This window comes from Desmodus rotundus, chromosome 2, assembly GCF_022682495.2.
Source record: "Desmodus rotundus isolate HL8 chromosome 2, HLdesRot8A.1, whole genome shotgun sequence".
In the NCBI taxonomy this organism is placed as follows: Eukaryota; Metazoa; Chordata; class Mammalia; order Chiroptera; family Phyllostomidae; genus Desmodus; species Desmodus rotundus.
The window spans coordinates 9,392,504-9,409,052 of record NC_071388.1 but is presented as its reverse complement, the minus strand read 5'-3'; the positions used below and the strand labels follow the sequence as shown (position 1 = coordinate 9,409,052).

General features: G+C 46.6%; 1 protein-coding gene across 5 annotated transcripts in view; it reads right to left on the bottom strand.

Moving 5' to 3' along the window:
- The window catches only part of TRAPPC10 (trafficking protein particle complex subunit 10), a 93,138-nt gene that overhangs the window by 23,415 nt on the left and 53,174 nt on the right, over positions 1 to 16,549 (bottom strand). For all 5 annotated transcript variants that reach the window (XM_045196315.3, XM_024562087.4, XM_071220542.1 and 2 more), the window contains 10 exons: positions 14,006 to 14,152; positions 13,289 to 13,403; positions 12,355 to 12,431; positions 11,237 to 11,328; positions 9,232 to 9,372; positions 8,794 to 8,906; positions 6,062 to 6,576; positions 5,140 to 5,281; positions 3,548 to 3,706; positions 2,305 to 2,534 (listed from right to left, as the gene is read on the bottom strand). In XM_045196315.3, coding sequence (XP_045052250.2) covers positions 2,305 to 2,534; positions 3,548 to 3,706; positions 5,140 to 5,281; positions 6,062 to 6,576; positions 8,794 to 8,906; positions 9,232 to 9,372; positions 11,237 to 11,328; positions 12,355 to 12,431; positions 13,289 to 13,403; positions 14,006 to 14,152 — 1,731 coding nt within the window. The remainder of the gene's footprint in view (positions 1 to 2,304; positions 2,535 to 3,547; positions 3,707 to 5,139; positions 5,282 to 6,061; positions 6,577 to 8,793; positions 8,907 to 9,231; positions 9,373 to 11,236; positions 11,329 to 12,354; positions 12,432 to 13,288; positions 13,404 to 14,005; positions 14,153 to 16,549) is intronic.

Genomic DNA, 16,549 nt, shown 5'->3' with positions numbered 1-16,549 from the left:
TGAATCACACTTGGTCATGGTGGATGATCTTTTTAATGTATTGCTGGATGCGGTTTGCTAATATTTTGTTGAGAATTTTAGCGTCTATGTTCATCAGCGATATTGGCCTGAAGTTTTCTTTCTTTGTTGTGTCTTTATCTGGTTTGGGGATTAGGATGATGCTGGCTTCATAAAAAGAGTTTGGGAGTCTTCCATCAATTTGGATTTTTTCAAATAGTCTGTGAAGGATAGGGGTTAGCTCTTCCTTAAATGCTTTGTAGAATTCGCCTGTGAAACCATCTGGTCCAGGGCTTTTGTGTGATGGGAGTTTTTTGATGACTGCTTCAATTTCCTCTGCTGTTATTGGTCTGTTCAGGTTTTCTGCTTCTTCTTCATTCAGTTTTGGAAGATTATATTTTTCTAGAAATGTGTCCATTTCATCTAGGTTTTCAAATTTCTTAGCATACAGTTCTTCATAGTAATTTCTTACAATCCTTTGTATTTCTGTGGTATCAGTTGTAATCTCTCCTCTTTCATTTCTAATTCTGTTTATTTGGATCCTCTCTCTTTTCTTCTTGATGAGCCTACTTAAAGGCTCATCGATTTTGTTTATCTTTTCAAAGAACCAGCTCCTAGATTCATTGATCCTTAGAATTGTGCTTTTAGTCTCTATGTCATTTAACTCTGCTCTGATCTTGGTTATTTCCTTCCTTCTGCTTGCTCTGGGCTGTCTTTGTTGTTGTTCCTCCAGTTCTTGTAGGCGTAGGGTTAGGTTGTTTGTTTGAAATGTTTCTATATTCTTAAGGTAGGCCTGTATTGCTATGAACTTCCCTCTCAGGACTGCCTTTGCTGTGTTCCATAGGTTTTGGGTTGTTGTGAGTTCATTTTCATTTGTTTCCAGGAAGTTTTTGATTTCTTCCCTAATCTCATTCTTGACCCATTCATTGTTTAATAGCATGCTATTCAGTCTCCATGATTTTGAGTGTTTTGGGTTTTTTCCTTTGGGGTTGGTTTCTAGTTTCAGTCCCTTGCGGTCAGAGAAAATGCTTGATATGATTTCAATTTTCTTGAATTTGTTGAGGCTTGCTTTGTGTCGTATCATGTGGTCTATCTTTGAAAAAGTTCCATGGACACTTGAAAAGAATGTGTATTTTGCTTCTTTGGGATGAAAAGCTCTATATATATCAGTTAAGTCCATTTCCTCTAGGGTATTGTTAAGTGACACAATATCTTTGTTGATATTTTGTTTGGAAGACCTGTCCAATTTTGATAGTGGGGTGTTAAAGTCCCCTACTATAATTGTGTTGCTGTCAATATCTTTCTTGAAATCCTCCAAGATTTTCTTTATGTATTTGGGTGCTCCTATGTTGGGTGCATATATATTTACAATGTTTATGTCTTCTTGGTGGATTCTTCCTTTGAGTATTATGAAGTGACCTTCTGGGTCTCTCTTTATGGCCCTTCTTTGGAAGTCTATTTTGTCTGATATGAGTATTGCTACCCCTGCTTTTTTTTCCTGTCCGTTTGCTTGGAAAATTTGTTTCCAGCCCTTCACTTTCAGTCTGTGTAAGTCTTTTGTCCTGAGATGGGTCTCTTGGCCTACCCGATTTTTGATGGCTCCGGTCACTGTCACTGTCCCAAAGAGAAGGTTCTCACTACCTTGATTCAGGCTGACTAGAAGACAGACCCCCGGGCAGCATCTCTCAAAAGCATGCAAACACATACAGTCCTGTGGAACCACAAGAACAAACTTCTGTACCTGGGCTGGTTGGAAGCCCTCAGAACCGCTCTCTGTATTACAAGACACAGACACAGGTGAAACGGGCACAATGCTAGTGATATACTCTGTGAGCTCATGGCCTGCGGACCTGGGACCAAAGCCACAGTTCTCTCAAGCCACTGTCAATAAACACCAGCGCCGGAGTAGCGCTTGTTCCTTGCTGAGTTTGATGTGACATTTCAGCGGACAGAAACTGAAGCACACCAGACACAGAACTCCCTCTAGTCTAGTGACCAGGACAAATGAACTACGGACCCAAAGTTACCTCTGCTAAGCAAACACTCTATCTCTCATAATAAACAGTCCTTCCCTCTTGAGTTGGGATGGAAAACTGAGAGCCTGTTTGTTTGTCTTTGTCCTCCAAGAGGTGCCCCTTACATAAGAAGGTATGATTCACAGGTAAAAGTGCTAAACCCAGCAAGAGCTCATGGCGTCAGGGTGGAAATCTGCCACTGCAACAGAGTGCGTCTCTCAAGCTGTCTTTCAGAACGCGCAGGACAGGCGGAGGCTGCCGCCACAGGCTGAGCCCTCCAGCCCCTCCTTACTTTGTGGTCTGTGGTAGCCATGCAGTGGCCAGCTTTCTGTGTGTCCTTATGCTTCCTCTGGGCCTCTGTCACCCCCAGCATGTCGCTCTCCCCTCCAGTTGCTGGAGCCGAAGGTAAAGACAGGACTTCCAGTTCAAATTCAATCACATGGTACGCAGGTGCAGCAGGCAGACTGATGCTCGTGACCTTGTCAGACGACTGAACCCGGACTGACGCCTCAGAAGCCTTTTCTAGGAAAGATAGAAGAAGTCACTTCTAACACCTTCCTCCTGTTTCCCTGCTCCTTTTCCTTCAGGCAGGTAACGGGCCCAGCAGTGAAGTCCCAGCCCGATTCCTGCTGCTCCTGCGCACATGAAAGCATGTAGATTAAGGTGGGACTGAAGAGGCAGGAAAACCAGGAACTAACCTCCTAAGACAGAGTAACACTGCATGAAAGCTGGCCGGCCACACGCCTGAGAACTATCATTGTGCTTAGTCTGGATACAGAAAAGGGACACTTCCTACATGGCCCACCCAAGTACTGTGTGTGTCCCTGCACAGCGTGCTCCCGCCCTGTCACACTGCCAGACCAACCCCCTCCCAGGAGGGCAGCAGCATCCTTCCCTCCACACCTCATGCTTGGGGGTCAGGGGATATGGGACTGTGTTTTAAATCCTCACCCAGGACATTTTTCCATTGCTTTCAGAGAGAGAGGAAGAAACTTCGATGTGAGAGTGAAGCACCGACTGGCTGCATCCAGACTGGGGACTGTACCCACTCAGACCAGGGAGCACACCCGCAACCCACGTATGTGCCCTGACCGGGAGTCAGACCCACAACCCTTCAGTTATGGGGCGATGCGCCGACAACTGGTCCACATGGGCCGGGCAAGGGAGAGGATGTTCTTCTGATTGGTGCCTAAAAAAGCTGATTTACTTTTGCTCTTCGATGAGGGAGTGGGGCGGGCTGAAGGCCTATAGGGCGTCACGGTCCAGCATGAGCCCATGCCGCACCAGAAGTCCTAGCAAGGCACTGCCTGGCCACCGAGCACATGCACGGCTCTCAGTTTGTCTTCCCCATAGGTAAGGCTCCACCCAGGGGCAGGGGCCCCGTCCACCCACAGGCGGGCTGTTGCCATGAAGCAGTCATCGGTAGAAGCAGGTCTAAGTTACTGACTGAGGATGAAGGGGCTGACAGCTCTGTACCCCCTCATGCTGCATGGCAATGCCAAGAGTCCACCTTTGCCAGGTGGCCGCCGCCATACCTCTCGTGTTGGAATAGATCACTGCTCTGTTCTCTGCGTGACACAGGATGAGCATGGCGTCCACATTGCTGAGCTGGAGGCTATCCCCGTTTTTTACTGTATAGTGGCCAGTAGTGACAGTGAACTTGACCTTCTGAGGAATACCAGCCAAAAGACTATCTAAAGGGAAAAAGACTGCAATTAGCATCCCTTGCAACCAAATACCAATGGAGAACATACTATGAGTCTAAACAGCATTGTCTCTTCCACTAGAAAAGATCTGTTCACTTTAGATACTCCTCAAATTCCCCATTTCTTTCCCGCCACCCTCACTTTTCACCACAATTACATGGACTGCAGGGCTGAAGGCCCTCGCTGGAAACGAGAGAATCTGTAAGCATGGAGGGTCTTCTCAGCACCTCGGTTTAGAGAGTCAGGGATCGCTGTGGCAACCATGTCTGTGCCGGGCTCAAATCTAACCTGCCAGTGAGTTAGTAAGACAGACTCGGATAACGGCTCTAGAGAACAGACTGGCGAAACCACATGTGCTGCTGCTACTCAGCATTTTCTCTGGTTGTCTCAAGTTAGGCCTTCAAGATCTTTGGTTTAGAAACAGCTCAGTGAAAGGTATAGCTTCTGGTTTCTCCAACATGGAAATAAGCTGAGGTTTCTGAGAATCCCACTCCAGGGAAGGTAGAAGGAAGAAGGCAAGAGATAAGAAACTAAAAGGAGAAATAGATGGACAGAGGGATGGGATGGCTTGGGAGCAAGAGAGGGAGTGAGGGCTGCAGGGCGGAGGCGTGAGCACGGAAGCTGGCCTCACGGGGCCTTTCCCAAGCCCTGACAGCAACAAAGCTCAGCCTTTCCCACAAAAGGTTCTCTGGCTGTCGAATCACTTGAGAGACTGTGGTTGTCTTTGGCATATGAAGGCCTCTCCTGGGGCCATAGGAGAAGTTCAAAAGCAGAAAAATAGAGAGTATGGGGAGATTAAATAGAAAAAAATGCTCTCCTTGATATTTTTTTCCAAATGGAAGAAATACGTCAATAAATATAGTGTTTTGGCCTAAACCACTAAGACATCCACTCATTATCAATTAAGTGACGTGTGGTTTTAAATCATTTGTTCACACCAATTTCTTCTAATTTTAGAACTTAACAAACTAGCAGCTTTGAATTTCTAAAATGTCATGCCAAGGGATCAAATTTAATCAATGCTTTAGAAGAAAAAGACTTTTGATCGGAGTATAGAATGTAACTAAATCTAGCATTTAGCCTTTGAAATAAAACTCTAAGTAGGAAGTTATATTTACTTATTAAGTTCTCTGCAGTAGACATTAACTGACAGCTAATTTTTCTCTTATTTTTCTTATGTTCAGATATGCATGTTTTATTAAACATGAAAGTTATCAATTACAGAAAAGCAAATTATTTGATGAACAGAACAATCAGCTGGTTCCCAGACAAAACTTCCATGATGCTACCCCAAAGCGTCTCTGTGTACAACGTACTGGAAGTCTGAGGGTGTGGAAAGCCCTTCTTCGTGGGACTCCTTCATAAAGGAGTAAAGTGCAACCCGGAAAAACCGCGACCCCAGCTTTGTGCGGCCCACTCACCAGCCAGCGGCTCCACGCGCAGCTGCGGCTCCTGGGAGTACACGTTGTACTGTGCCAGTGGGTAGAGGTGTGGAAGGACAAAGCACACCGGGCCCGCTGAGGCACACAGCTGCCGCAGCGTGTACGTTCCAGGCTCCTTGGCCTAGGGTCAAATCAAGCGTTCAGAAAGTCATCACCTGCTCTCATAAGGGTGAGCACCCTAAGGGCGGGCTGCGCCTAATCTCTGAAATGATCGTCTTTCTTACCCCTCATCCCTCTGCTCTGTGCTCGCACGTCTGCACGCGGGCTGTGCAAAGGGCCCTAAGCATCTCGATAGAGGCCTGTCTGAGTAACTGAGGTTTAAACTTGACTCTATGCTTCTAATAATGTATTTTCAGTTCAATAAGTTTTATCTGTGGCATTCTTTTCTGAATGGAGCCATTCAGCATGAGATTTAAGACCTGTCCTCACACTAGACTAAAACATGTGACAAATGACTGTTCTTTCCACCAGACACGCGCCCGGTTAGTGGACCCATAGGGCACAGTGCATTGAAGAAAGACTTGTGTCCGAGTGCATCAGAGAAGCTGTTTTGACATCCATGCAACTGCAAAAGGAAAATGAAGTTTAATATGAAACGGTGACACCTTCTTTGACATGTTGCTTTAACAAATGAGGGTGCATTTTAATATTGTGTAAAGGCAAAAAAACCTAAATCCAGTGAGAACACAAATAATTATGTTAAGAACTTCATTCGAAATTTATCAACTGTCTTTAAACTGTAACTGTGTAAGTATAAAAAAATGTTCTTTAAGAATACAAACAAAACCAGGGGTACAAGAGCAGAGGCCTCCACCTGACCCTCATCATACTTCAGACGATTCTTGCAAGCCAGCGCCCCTTGCTGACCACCTTCGAATCAATTCCCCACCTCAACACATACCTGCGTCCTAAACGTGATCGCATTGGCCCCTGGTTCGAGAGTCACGCCGCCACACTTCAGCACGTGGGCCCCGTCCTCCAGAGCCACCCCCGAGGGCGAGTCCAGAGCAGCGCCGCTTTCCTGCCTCCGCAGGAGCATGTGAACATTTTTGCATATAATGCCCGTGGTGTTCAAGGAGTTGTCGGAAGGGCTTCTCTCAAACATCTCATACAACTCCAGCGCTGGGAAACTGTTCTGGGACGCGGGAAAAGGCAAGGTCTCCACCGGAAAGTTAATAATCCCATTGGACGTCTTGTGCTTGGTAAGCCACTCAGCAGTCTTCCGGTAGCTGTTCTTCTCAATGCTGAAGTGGACACTGATGGTGATCTGCTCCACGTGGACAGGGATGGGCATCTGACTGCACACGGTTATCTCCACAGACAAAACGCCGCCCACATGGACCACGGCGTTGGAGGGGGTAAAACGGAGATCCCTCAGGTGTGCGAAAGAATGCATAGGGAGTACGACTTTGCGACCTGCAAATACACATCACCATGTTTTCCTTCCCAAGTCATACTTCTAGAAGGTGCAGAGGCAGCAGGACCGTGGCTACCATTGGGCCAGCTGGAGTACGCTCAACATGAGAAGCAAGAAGCAGTGAAGTTCACATGAGAAGTTTAAGACCACCGAGCCCCATACCATCTTCACACTCCACAGAGTTACTTTGTCAAAAGCAGAACATGAACACACACCTAGATAACTCCTGGAAACCATAAAACCTGAAGAAATTAAGGTTTCTAAGTCTTGTTTGGACACACTGAAGATTACGGGTCAACTCCTCAATTTCCAGCCATCGTTTTTAAATAGTACAATTCCTAGAGCTGCTTCAAGGAATTCCACCTACATCACAAAATCCCCAGATGAAGGTACCCACTCACCCTCAACCACCCCTGAGTATCTGGAAACAAGCCCAGCTGTTTGCCAGCCCATGCTGTCAGCCCGTGGCACAGGGCGCCTGCCTCCTGAGCCCGGGGCTGGGGGACCCGTGAGGCCCAGGCCCCGCAGTCACTAAAGAAGAAGAACCCACCGCCCCCTCTGATCTTCTTTCTACAAGCACTGAGCTTGTCTGGACAATACCCAGGGCTGCTGAACTGAGCAATAGTATTTATTAAACACGAATCAACTAAAGGACATGCTGACATAGGTACTATAAAATCACAAAAAAAATGCAGACGATCACAGAATATCTTGTTCACACAGAGATATCAAAGAACGTTGGCAGGAAAAGCGTAACTGCATAGTCTCACATACATGTCACACACAGCAGACATGGCACACGGCGTCACCAGTGACCAGTCGGGCACATTGAAGAATCTAAGCCAACCGACAAATCGATGCCATGCTGCCCTGAGCCACCCACCCAAATGGCTCCATGCGAGTGAACACATGCCAGCGGTCAAGGACCGCATCGCCCTGAAGCCAAAGCCTGTGCAACACCAGCTTCCCAGTAGTTAGTAACTGCTATGGACTAAACTGTGTTCCCCCGGATTCCTAAGTTAAAGCCTCAAGCTCCCCCCACCCCCACCACCTTGCCATGTAAGGACAAGCCAGGAGGACAGGCCTCATGAGAAGCAACCCTGCTGGCATCTCGGTCTCAGACGTCCAGCCTGCAGAGCGGTGCGACAATAAACATCTGTCGTTTAAACGTCCGTCCAGTCTGTAGCATTTTGTTATGGCTGCCAGAGCTGACCAAGAACTATTTTAAGTAAGTGCTCTTCTGGACAAACTAAACCCAAGGAGCTAAATGTTACAGTAATCTTACACACAGCGTTATCTATAAAACATATTCGCCAAAATGTTTAGCTGGAATCTAAGCCTTTCGGATCAGTCTTCCTGTTGCGCGCTCCAGTGAGGAGACATTGAACAAATTCCAGAAGGTGGGGCAGCCCATGAAACAACTGGCTTGACGTCTGTAACAAGTCAGTGTCTTACAGCCCAGTGTCACACTGCCAATGAAGGAATACACACAATGTGGCCCGTCATACAACGAGATGTCACTCGGCCAGAAAAAGAATGAAACACACGTGACGACATGCGTGAATCTTGAAAACATTATGCTGAACGAAATGAGCCAGTTACAGTAAAACACCGCAAATATTGTGTGGTCCATTCCTGTGAACCAGCCAGAGCAGGCCTCTGCAGAGACAGAACGTGGACTGTGGTGGCGGCGGCACACGTCTGTGACTGCACGAAAACCTGGTGAATTGTACTCTGCCAATCAGTGCGTTACATCGTATGGGAATTCTCTCCCAATACAGCTGTTACGTTAAAGAACTCTGGTGTCTTCACAAAAAGAAAAAGAGATGGGAAACACTGTTCTAGGTTAAAATTGAGACACAGCAATCAGATACATGACCCCTGACTAGACTCCACGAAAACTAAGGAGATCTGCATTTGCACTGCCGAGTACCAGAAAGTTAGAAGCTTGCCGATTTGGGCCTGGTTAGGGGACTGCCCTTGTTCTCCAAGACGCGTGCTACAGCGGTTCTGGGTGAAGCGTTACACGTGGTCTGGAGTTGCTCTGAAGTTCGGCAAAAAGACAACAGTAAAAACAAAGGTATAGACACATGTTTGCTGCACAGCAAAAGGTTGCTAGTTGTTGACTCTAGGGGGTTAGTATTCATTATACATTCCTTTTACTTTCCGATAATATTTGAAAATTGTCATAATAAAGTTTTAACACTTAGTCTCACCTGGGCTATCCATCTGTCGGCTGGTGAAGTTGAGTATCTCTTGGCAGAAGTACGTCCGCTCCTCTTTGCTTAAGTGGTGGTCGCCAGCTAAAAGGCTACTGGTCTGAAGGTAGCTGGAGGGGGAGTCAAGGGGCCTGCAGAGAGGGCCTTACCCCAGCAGGGGCTGCACACCAACGGCTACTCAGGGCCCCAGAGCTCTCTAAGTGTGGTCCAACAGGCAGGCTTTTTATTTTTTATTTTTGTAATTATTAGGAACTCAAAAAGAGACCAAATATGTGGACAAGGCATTTAACTTACATTCAACATGGTACCTATGCACAGGTTGACTTTTTCTCTCCTAATTATTAGCTGTTTATTAAACATTCAATTGTGGGCATTGCTGCTGTTTAAACACAAAACAATTTTCTTCCTTACGAAAATGCTGCCCTTAAAGGATACTTCTCAATCTGCCCAAGGTGCTTCTGGCATTCGGCCAGCTGCTTCCGTGTGTGCGTGATAGGGAGCGCCCAGCCCTCCGCCAGGTAATTCTTCAGCGCCCCTTGGAGGTAGCTCTCTGCCTTTTGTGGCGACTTCTTCCTCCTTGCAAATCAACAAACAAAAGCTTTCATTATGGATCACAGTGATCCACAAACTCAGTCACAATCTCCACGCCCACCCTCCGCCCCCCTGCACCACCCCCACCATGACTGTGTACCATCACAGACAGCCCTTCCTGAGCACTGCGGTCTGCGAGCGGGCACCAGAGCAGACCTGCCTCACTGGACCTGAGAAATGGGCTCAGGGCCACAACCCTGCACAGCTTGCCCAGCGTCACGCACTCGTCAAAGAACTTTCACAGCTGAATCTCACGAGAAGAAAGTGAGCGCGCCGCTCACTGATTCAACCTGACATATAAGAATGCCGGGGGTAAGAAAAGGGAGAGGATTTATCCACAGGCGCACAGCTAGTTAGGGAAGAAGCTACAACATCAGGGCTCGGTGCCACCTACCCACCGCAGGTAGGGAAACACAGAAGCAGTCTACACGGCCCAACCAAGAGGGCAGCTTGCGCAAACAGCCCTGAGCAGGTTCCCAAGACTTTCAGAGCGTTATGAAGAATTTAAACAGCAACACTTATCGCCCGAGAGAAGACCTTCCCGATTTACACCTTCAAGATGTTCAGAATAAAACAAAGCACAACTGAAAGCACAATTAACAAGAGCTCGCCCGAGCCTCCCTGACAACATGGGCCCCCTGGTCCTCCCCAAACTCGGGGACAAGGCTAACGCTACACAGTTGTCCTCGGAAGACATTGTTTTTACTACCCTACTCTGGAAGCAATGACATTTCTCAAAATCACAAATCAAATAAATTTTAAACTTATCAAATTATATGTTTGTTTTTCTATACTTTTATGGTCCTCTCCCACCTCGACCCTTTTTAAAGAGGCCCAAACCTTCTTTCTTCAGTTACTGTCTCTAGCCAAAGATTCTTACATTTCTTATGTTCTAGAGCTGGAAGGGCGCCAACAGACCATTCGTCACCCAGCCCCTGGAGATGGAGGCCAGAGGGCGCCCAGCTAGCTTGCGGCCAAGCTGAAACAAGGACCAACTCTCTGATTAGCCACTGTAGCCCCTGGCTGGGAGGGCACCACTCACAGCACGTGCAGATACAGCTCCTTTGTTTGCTCCACAAAGAACTTACTGCTGAGATACACTCGATGGAGGCTCAAGAGAGCCGACTGCAGCCCTGACTGCTGTCAGTCAGGCGTGCGACTGGGTAGCTGCTGGAAGCACAGCTGGCAAACCAGAAGTCTACTTGGATGTCTCTGAATCCCCTTTGCAGTCACTTCACTCAGTTAAAATAAATTATTCCTCCTTGTTTCAGCTACTAAAACTACCACAGATTTTATCATGTCAAATACACATTTCTTTCGGAAAATCTTAAATATCTTTTAATTTATAATGTATATTTCTCTCCAATGCTTTCAAATAGCAGGACACTGCCGACCAGGGGTTCTCCACTTTGGCAGGCTCATTTTATCAAACTTATGAGAAATAGGCTGTCTTAAGTCCTTGCTGTGGAACCCGACTGCAAAGCTGGAGCAAGACAGGGAATGTTCGCGCATTCGCACACACCACCCCTCAGTCCTGGTCGCCCCCTCTTAAATATTTCCTCATCATTCTTGAAATAAATGTAATTATAATACTACATATTACTTATAAGTCCATTATGTTAATTAAATTAAATAAAATGCAAAGATCAGTAATAGCTATTAAGAGTAACAAGTTGAAAATCTCTCCATTTGGTTTTCAGAAGAAATTTTTAAAAATGATGACAACTGGTTCACAGATCCTATATTTTTCATTCTATAAATTTATGTACACTTCTCCATACATAACAAATTTTCCCTTACTACACATATGAAATGTTTGAAATTCAAAGAAAAGTCCAAAATCAATTACATGTAAAACTCTGCCAGATCCTTTCCAACAAACTTGGCAGATCGAATCCTCCCAATACTTGTATACATTTCAATGGTGGCGTGGGACAGATCCTGTGGAAAGGTAAAAAAAAAAAAAAAAACAAACCACACATAATTATACTTTACTTTTAATGCTACACAACTCTGACATTCATGTATCAATGCTGAAGCAAAAGACTTATTAATATAACATCAACATTATCTTTTTTACTTTGCATCTACTTTTGTGTTGAGTTTTTATGTACAATAATCTATACAAAGTCACTAACTTGCACATAAAATTACGAAGCATAATTTAAAAAATATGAACTCAGCAAGCATAACTTTTAACTTGTCAAAGTACCTTCTGCATGCAGGCAACATTTCTAGTACTTTTCTTAATTTTTGGATAACAGAGACAAACTGCTAGAGGCTACCACCTAGTGCTCTGAGTTAGCCATGGCTCAAGTATGCAGTTGACTCACGAGTTTCTACCCATAGTGCTTTCTAAAGTCCCAGATTTAAATTCTTTAGCCACTGGAGCTAAAATCGAGCACAATAACTCTGCTCAAGTCCAAATTATTCTTTTGTCCACGGAAAACCTGTGCTCTGTTACAACGTCTATTCTATTGAATGAGCAATGCTATTTTGAACAAAACTATAAGCATGTGAAGATGAGTTTATGCCTAAGTATGGCCCCATGAGTACGAACAAACAACAACTACTCCAGGTTTTACCCACAACTCCCTAGGATACCAAAGAAACAGAAAAGGCATCAAGAATGAGGTCCCATCCCTGGCTGGTGTGGCTCAGTGGATTGAGTGCTGGCCTGCAGACTGAAAGGTTGCTAGTTGGATTCCCGGTCAGGACACATGCCTGGGTTGTAGGCCGGGTTTAGGGCATGAGAGAAGCAACCGATCTATTTCTCTCGCACATGTTTCCCTCTTTCTCCCTCCTTTCCCCTCTCTCTAAAATAAATAAATAAAATTAAAAAAAAAAAAAAAAGATGGTCCCAAATCCCAGCTCATTCCCATTTCAAAAGGTCACACAGCAGAAGAAGTCTTCTGGAGTTGGGTTTTCTGCTACGGATAGACAGGAAACAACACATAAAATACTTACTAAGTAGTGTTTTTCAAAAGCTTCTACTGATGACAATGCTTCTTTGAGTTTCTTGTAAGGACTCTGAGCTGTGTTGGCTTAACCAAAAAGAAGTGAGAGTCCTTATTCATCCTCGTCGTTTCCAGACGTATACGTTTACACTGCCCCTCACCCACGGCAGGCACATGGCTGCCCCTGACGCTCATGGAGACCACAAACATAGCCACGCAGACTGAAACTGCATAATTACCTATATTCTTGTCCAATTAATAAATGCATGAAATAGTCTAGACCCTTCATGATTTACTTTATCTTTGACTGAGATAAAATTGTTAAAAGAATGCGTTACAAATCCTCCAAAGAATCAATTTCCTGCCTGAGTGATCTCTGGTGGTCTTTGAGCGCAACAATGCGGCACAAACGCCACACATCCTCCCTCTCAAATGCACTTAAGTTAGTGGGCATCCCTTCAGTTCCTCAGGTACGCCTGACTTTAGCAATGGTTCTGCTAAGTCATGTGCATCACGCTTCTCGTACCCAAAGAAACTAGCGATGTCCCTTTCAAAGTGCTTTGTTACCTAGGAATAACTTACTGAGGGGAAGGACTTATCTGGCCACATTGTTTAGAACACTAGGCCACCTATCAATTCACAGGGAGACCGGTGCCTTCAAAGGCCATGTGGGCTGTAAAAAGTCATAATCAGCTTGTGTGAGCCTGTGAGGAACTCAGGCATGGTTTTAAGGAATCTTCCAACAATTTCTTAAATGAGTTCTAACATTTCTCTGTCACTAAAAGGTATAATGTCCCACGTGTGAATCTAGCCACCTAACAGAAACTGCCATCCCCAAACAGGGAGCTATTACACTGTTAGAACTTGTGTTACACGAGCCAAGTTACACCAGCACGTCATGACCTCCCACCGGACCACCCGCACAGGGACACCTCAGCAAGTACCTGTTTCAGGTCGCTCGGCCCCCAAACCTGCCAAAAGATCAACTGTCCTGTTGAGGTCTTCTGAGTCAGGTCCTTTTTCTGACACCAGTCCACACAGGTAGCCCAGGGACTTTAGCTGTTGGGATAAATGCACAATTTCAATGAGTTTGCCCTAAGAGTCAGCTGAGATTTATAAATTTAAATACAAAAATTAAAACCCAACTAAATTTTAGAAGAAGTTTAGTTTTCCCATCTAAATGACTCTTATCTGGATATAAAAATGTGTCTTCCTGGGACCACTTCAAACTCCTACCTTCCACACAGTAATTCTCAGAGCAGCTCTGAGGCTGGCAATTCTGGGCTTACACCATTCACCTGCCTACGCGCTCCCACGCTTTCGAGCTCTGCAGCTCAATCTGCGGCCCATCAGCTGCCCACAGGGGACCACACTGCCTTTCCACCCACTTCACACTCCATCCGTCTTCGTAGACCAGCCACCCCCCAAACAGCTGGCGGCAACCACTGTCAGCACAAGCATAACAAGTGCCTCATCTGCGCTGAATGAAGGATACGAGCAGGAGCCACTCAGTGCTCGGCTGTTATCTGACGTGGCCGAAAGCAACAAGAGCTGCCCATGTGGTCCCTAAGTGAACACCACTCATCCAAACAGCTTCCTGTGCCCAGCGCTGAGAGGCACAGCCCACAACCATGCCCACGCGTGCATTCAGGGGCAGTTACCTTCTCTGTGGCGTAGCTCCATAAGCCCACAGTGTGGGCGATGTTCGAGTCTATCTGTGCCCGGTCACAGCAGCCTTCTATCCTCTGCAACACCTCCAGGCAGCTCAGAAACACCCAGCAGTCCAGGGCGCCAGGCGGGACGGAGACCTGGGGGCACAAGAGTGGGCGCGTGAGGGGGGCGCTCAGGGAAAGCACCCACACCCACATGTCCTCGCCTGCCCCTTCAAGCAAATACCCAGCCTAACAATGCTGTCACCTCCCAAACCATGGAAAAGAAAAAGGGGACAATGACAATAATCACACCGGTTCATGTCCAAAGAGGAAGGAGTGATCTATGCCCAAATACGTGATTTGGATGATGTGAGTGACTTGACAGGAATGTAACTTTGAATAAGAGATTTTTTTAAAAGCTTATAAAGAAAAGAAGCCTATGAGAAGGCCAATGACCATCACTTACTACGTTTGCGACCCGGTCACATCTCAGTGTGAAGAGCTTGTATTATTACCAAGAAAGGAAGCTAAGGCCTCAGATGATGGCTGGGTCACATTTCAGAAAGATTATATTCAATACTAGAAATCTAAATATAAAATTGATATTAGATAATACTTAGAAATTACTGTTAATGTTTGTAGGTGTGATTATGTCTTAAAGATGAGCTCCTGTTGCTTAGAGATACACACTGAAACATTTACACACAAATGTGTTATCTAGGGTTTGCCTAAAAAGCAATCGAGGGGGAAGCGGCCAGGAACACAGATGGCATAGGAGATTGGCCACGTGCTGGCTGCGGACTCCCGTAGCTGGTGATGGGTACCTAGAAGTCCAATTTATTATCCTCTCTACTTTTGCATCTCTTTGAGCTGTTCCACTAAATAATAAAACAAAAGTGATATTATGCAAGAACATCTACTGTACATGATCAATTATTATATACAAGGTACTGTTTTCACAGCTATACATCTCTGAGATCAGAATGTGTCTCAATCAACAGCATCGCAACACTCACAGGGGGCAATGTCGACTGCTTTCCTGGTGGCACTAACGTTAGGGGGTGTCTCACAACTGGCACCCAGCTCAGGTGAGACGGTCATCGGTACCACTTAAAATGGGGATGTGCGAGGGGGTTCTCTGTCAGCTGACAAGTGACGGGCTGCGCAACGCTGACAAAACTGACTTGTGTTGGAGGGACTCCCTCAGCACACCCTGAGCACAAATAAAAGGACTTGGAGCCAACTAGAAAGAACCAGAGAGGCCCATTAAGCGTTCCTAGAAAAGCTAAATTGTCTAGTCTCTGAAAAATGAAATCGACTACTTAGAGCCTTTGGAAAGAAAAATCAGCATGGAAAACAATCACATGATCAGAAGCTACCTTCATAAAATGGCACAACTTTCTTGCCCAGACAATGAACCACACCCAAAGGGATGCACAGATGAGCAGGTTGCCAGACGCATCTCTGGGACCCTGGACAGAGCGCCCGTCTCTCTCCCCATCAAACCAGGGTGGGGTCTGACTGGGTTGGCCTCACCTCACAGGGCCTCCTGGTTCCAAGGTGCCAGGCAATCTGGGTACTTTCGCCTAACAAGATACCACCACACGGGTACCAATCTGTTGCAGAGGCCACTGGTCCTCAGGCACAGACTGGTTATTCACCAGGGAGGATAAAAGATGGGACTGAGCTGGGCTCGGCACAGCACATTCGGTTGAGACTTGTGGCTCAGAGGACCCTGAGGAAACCCAGGGGTCGCAGCGGGGCACTCTCAGAGGGGAGCACCAGTCCCGGCAGGTACCAGCAGCCAGGGGCAGGCTGGCCACTTCCCCCTGGCCGGCTTCAGGGACCAGGGTGCCCCCACCCCGAGCCCTGGGTGGGCCTCCAAAGCCTGCGGGAGTGAAAGCAGCAGAGAGAGCGAGAGATGGGCCCGTGGTGCACACATCTGCGTGCGTGGGAAGAATGGAGAGTCACATGCCATGATGGGAACAGTAGGTCACTTTGTTTTCTGCAAAGGGCAAGTAACCACTCGGTAAGTGTGAAGAATGGCACGTGGAAAACAGTACCATCAGTCAGCAGCAGTCAGTGTTTCTAGGGGTAACAAACAAACCTAGTGTCCACAGCCGAAGCTTCAACTTGCAACCTGGAGGAGGCCAAGGCCAGCAGCCGCCACGCTGACACAAACGCACTCACTGAGGTGCTCGGTCCAGCTGTCCAGACGCGGGGTTGGCTTTACTAACTGAAACCTGACGCCTCCTGCCAGCCCTGCCCGGTGGAAGTCACACGCACCACACCCTGTGGTCCCTGCATCCTGGGCACGTGCTGGCTCCTGCCGCCAGGTCTGCTCAGTAACTGCAGTGCTCTAATTGCCCTCGTTTTCACAACTTTCATGGCTTCCCTCATTTCCTATCACACACCAGCTTAAGTTTAAGTTTTCACTGGAAGACAAAGGCACATGAACTGGTATGTCACGTGGCATCTTATGACACCACACCCATGATCTGTTGCTTCTGGGTGCCATTTACCTCTTACATTGCCACTCACTTGTATGTGTCC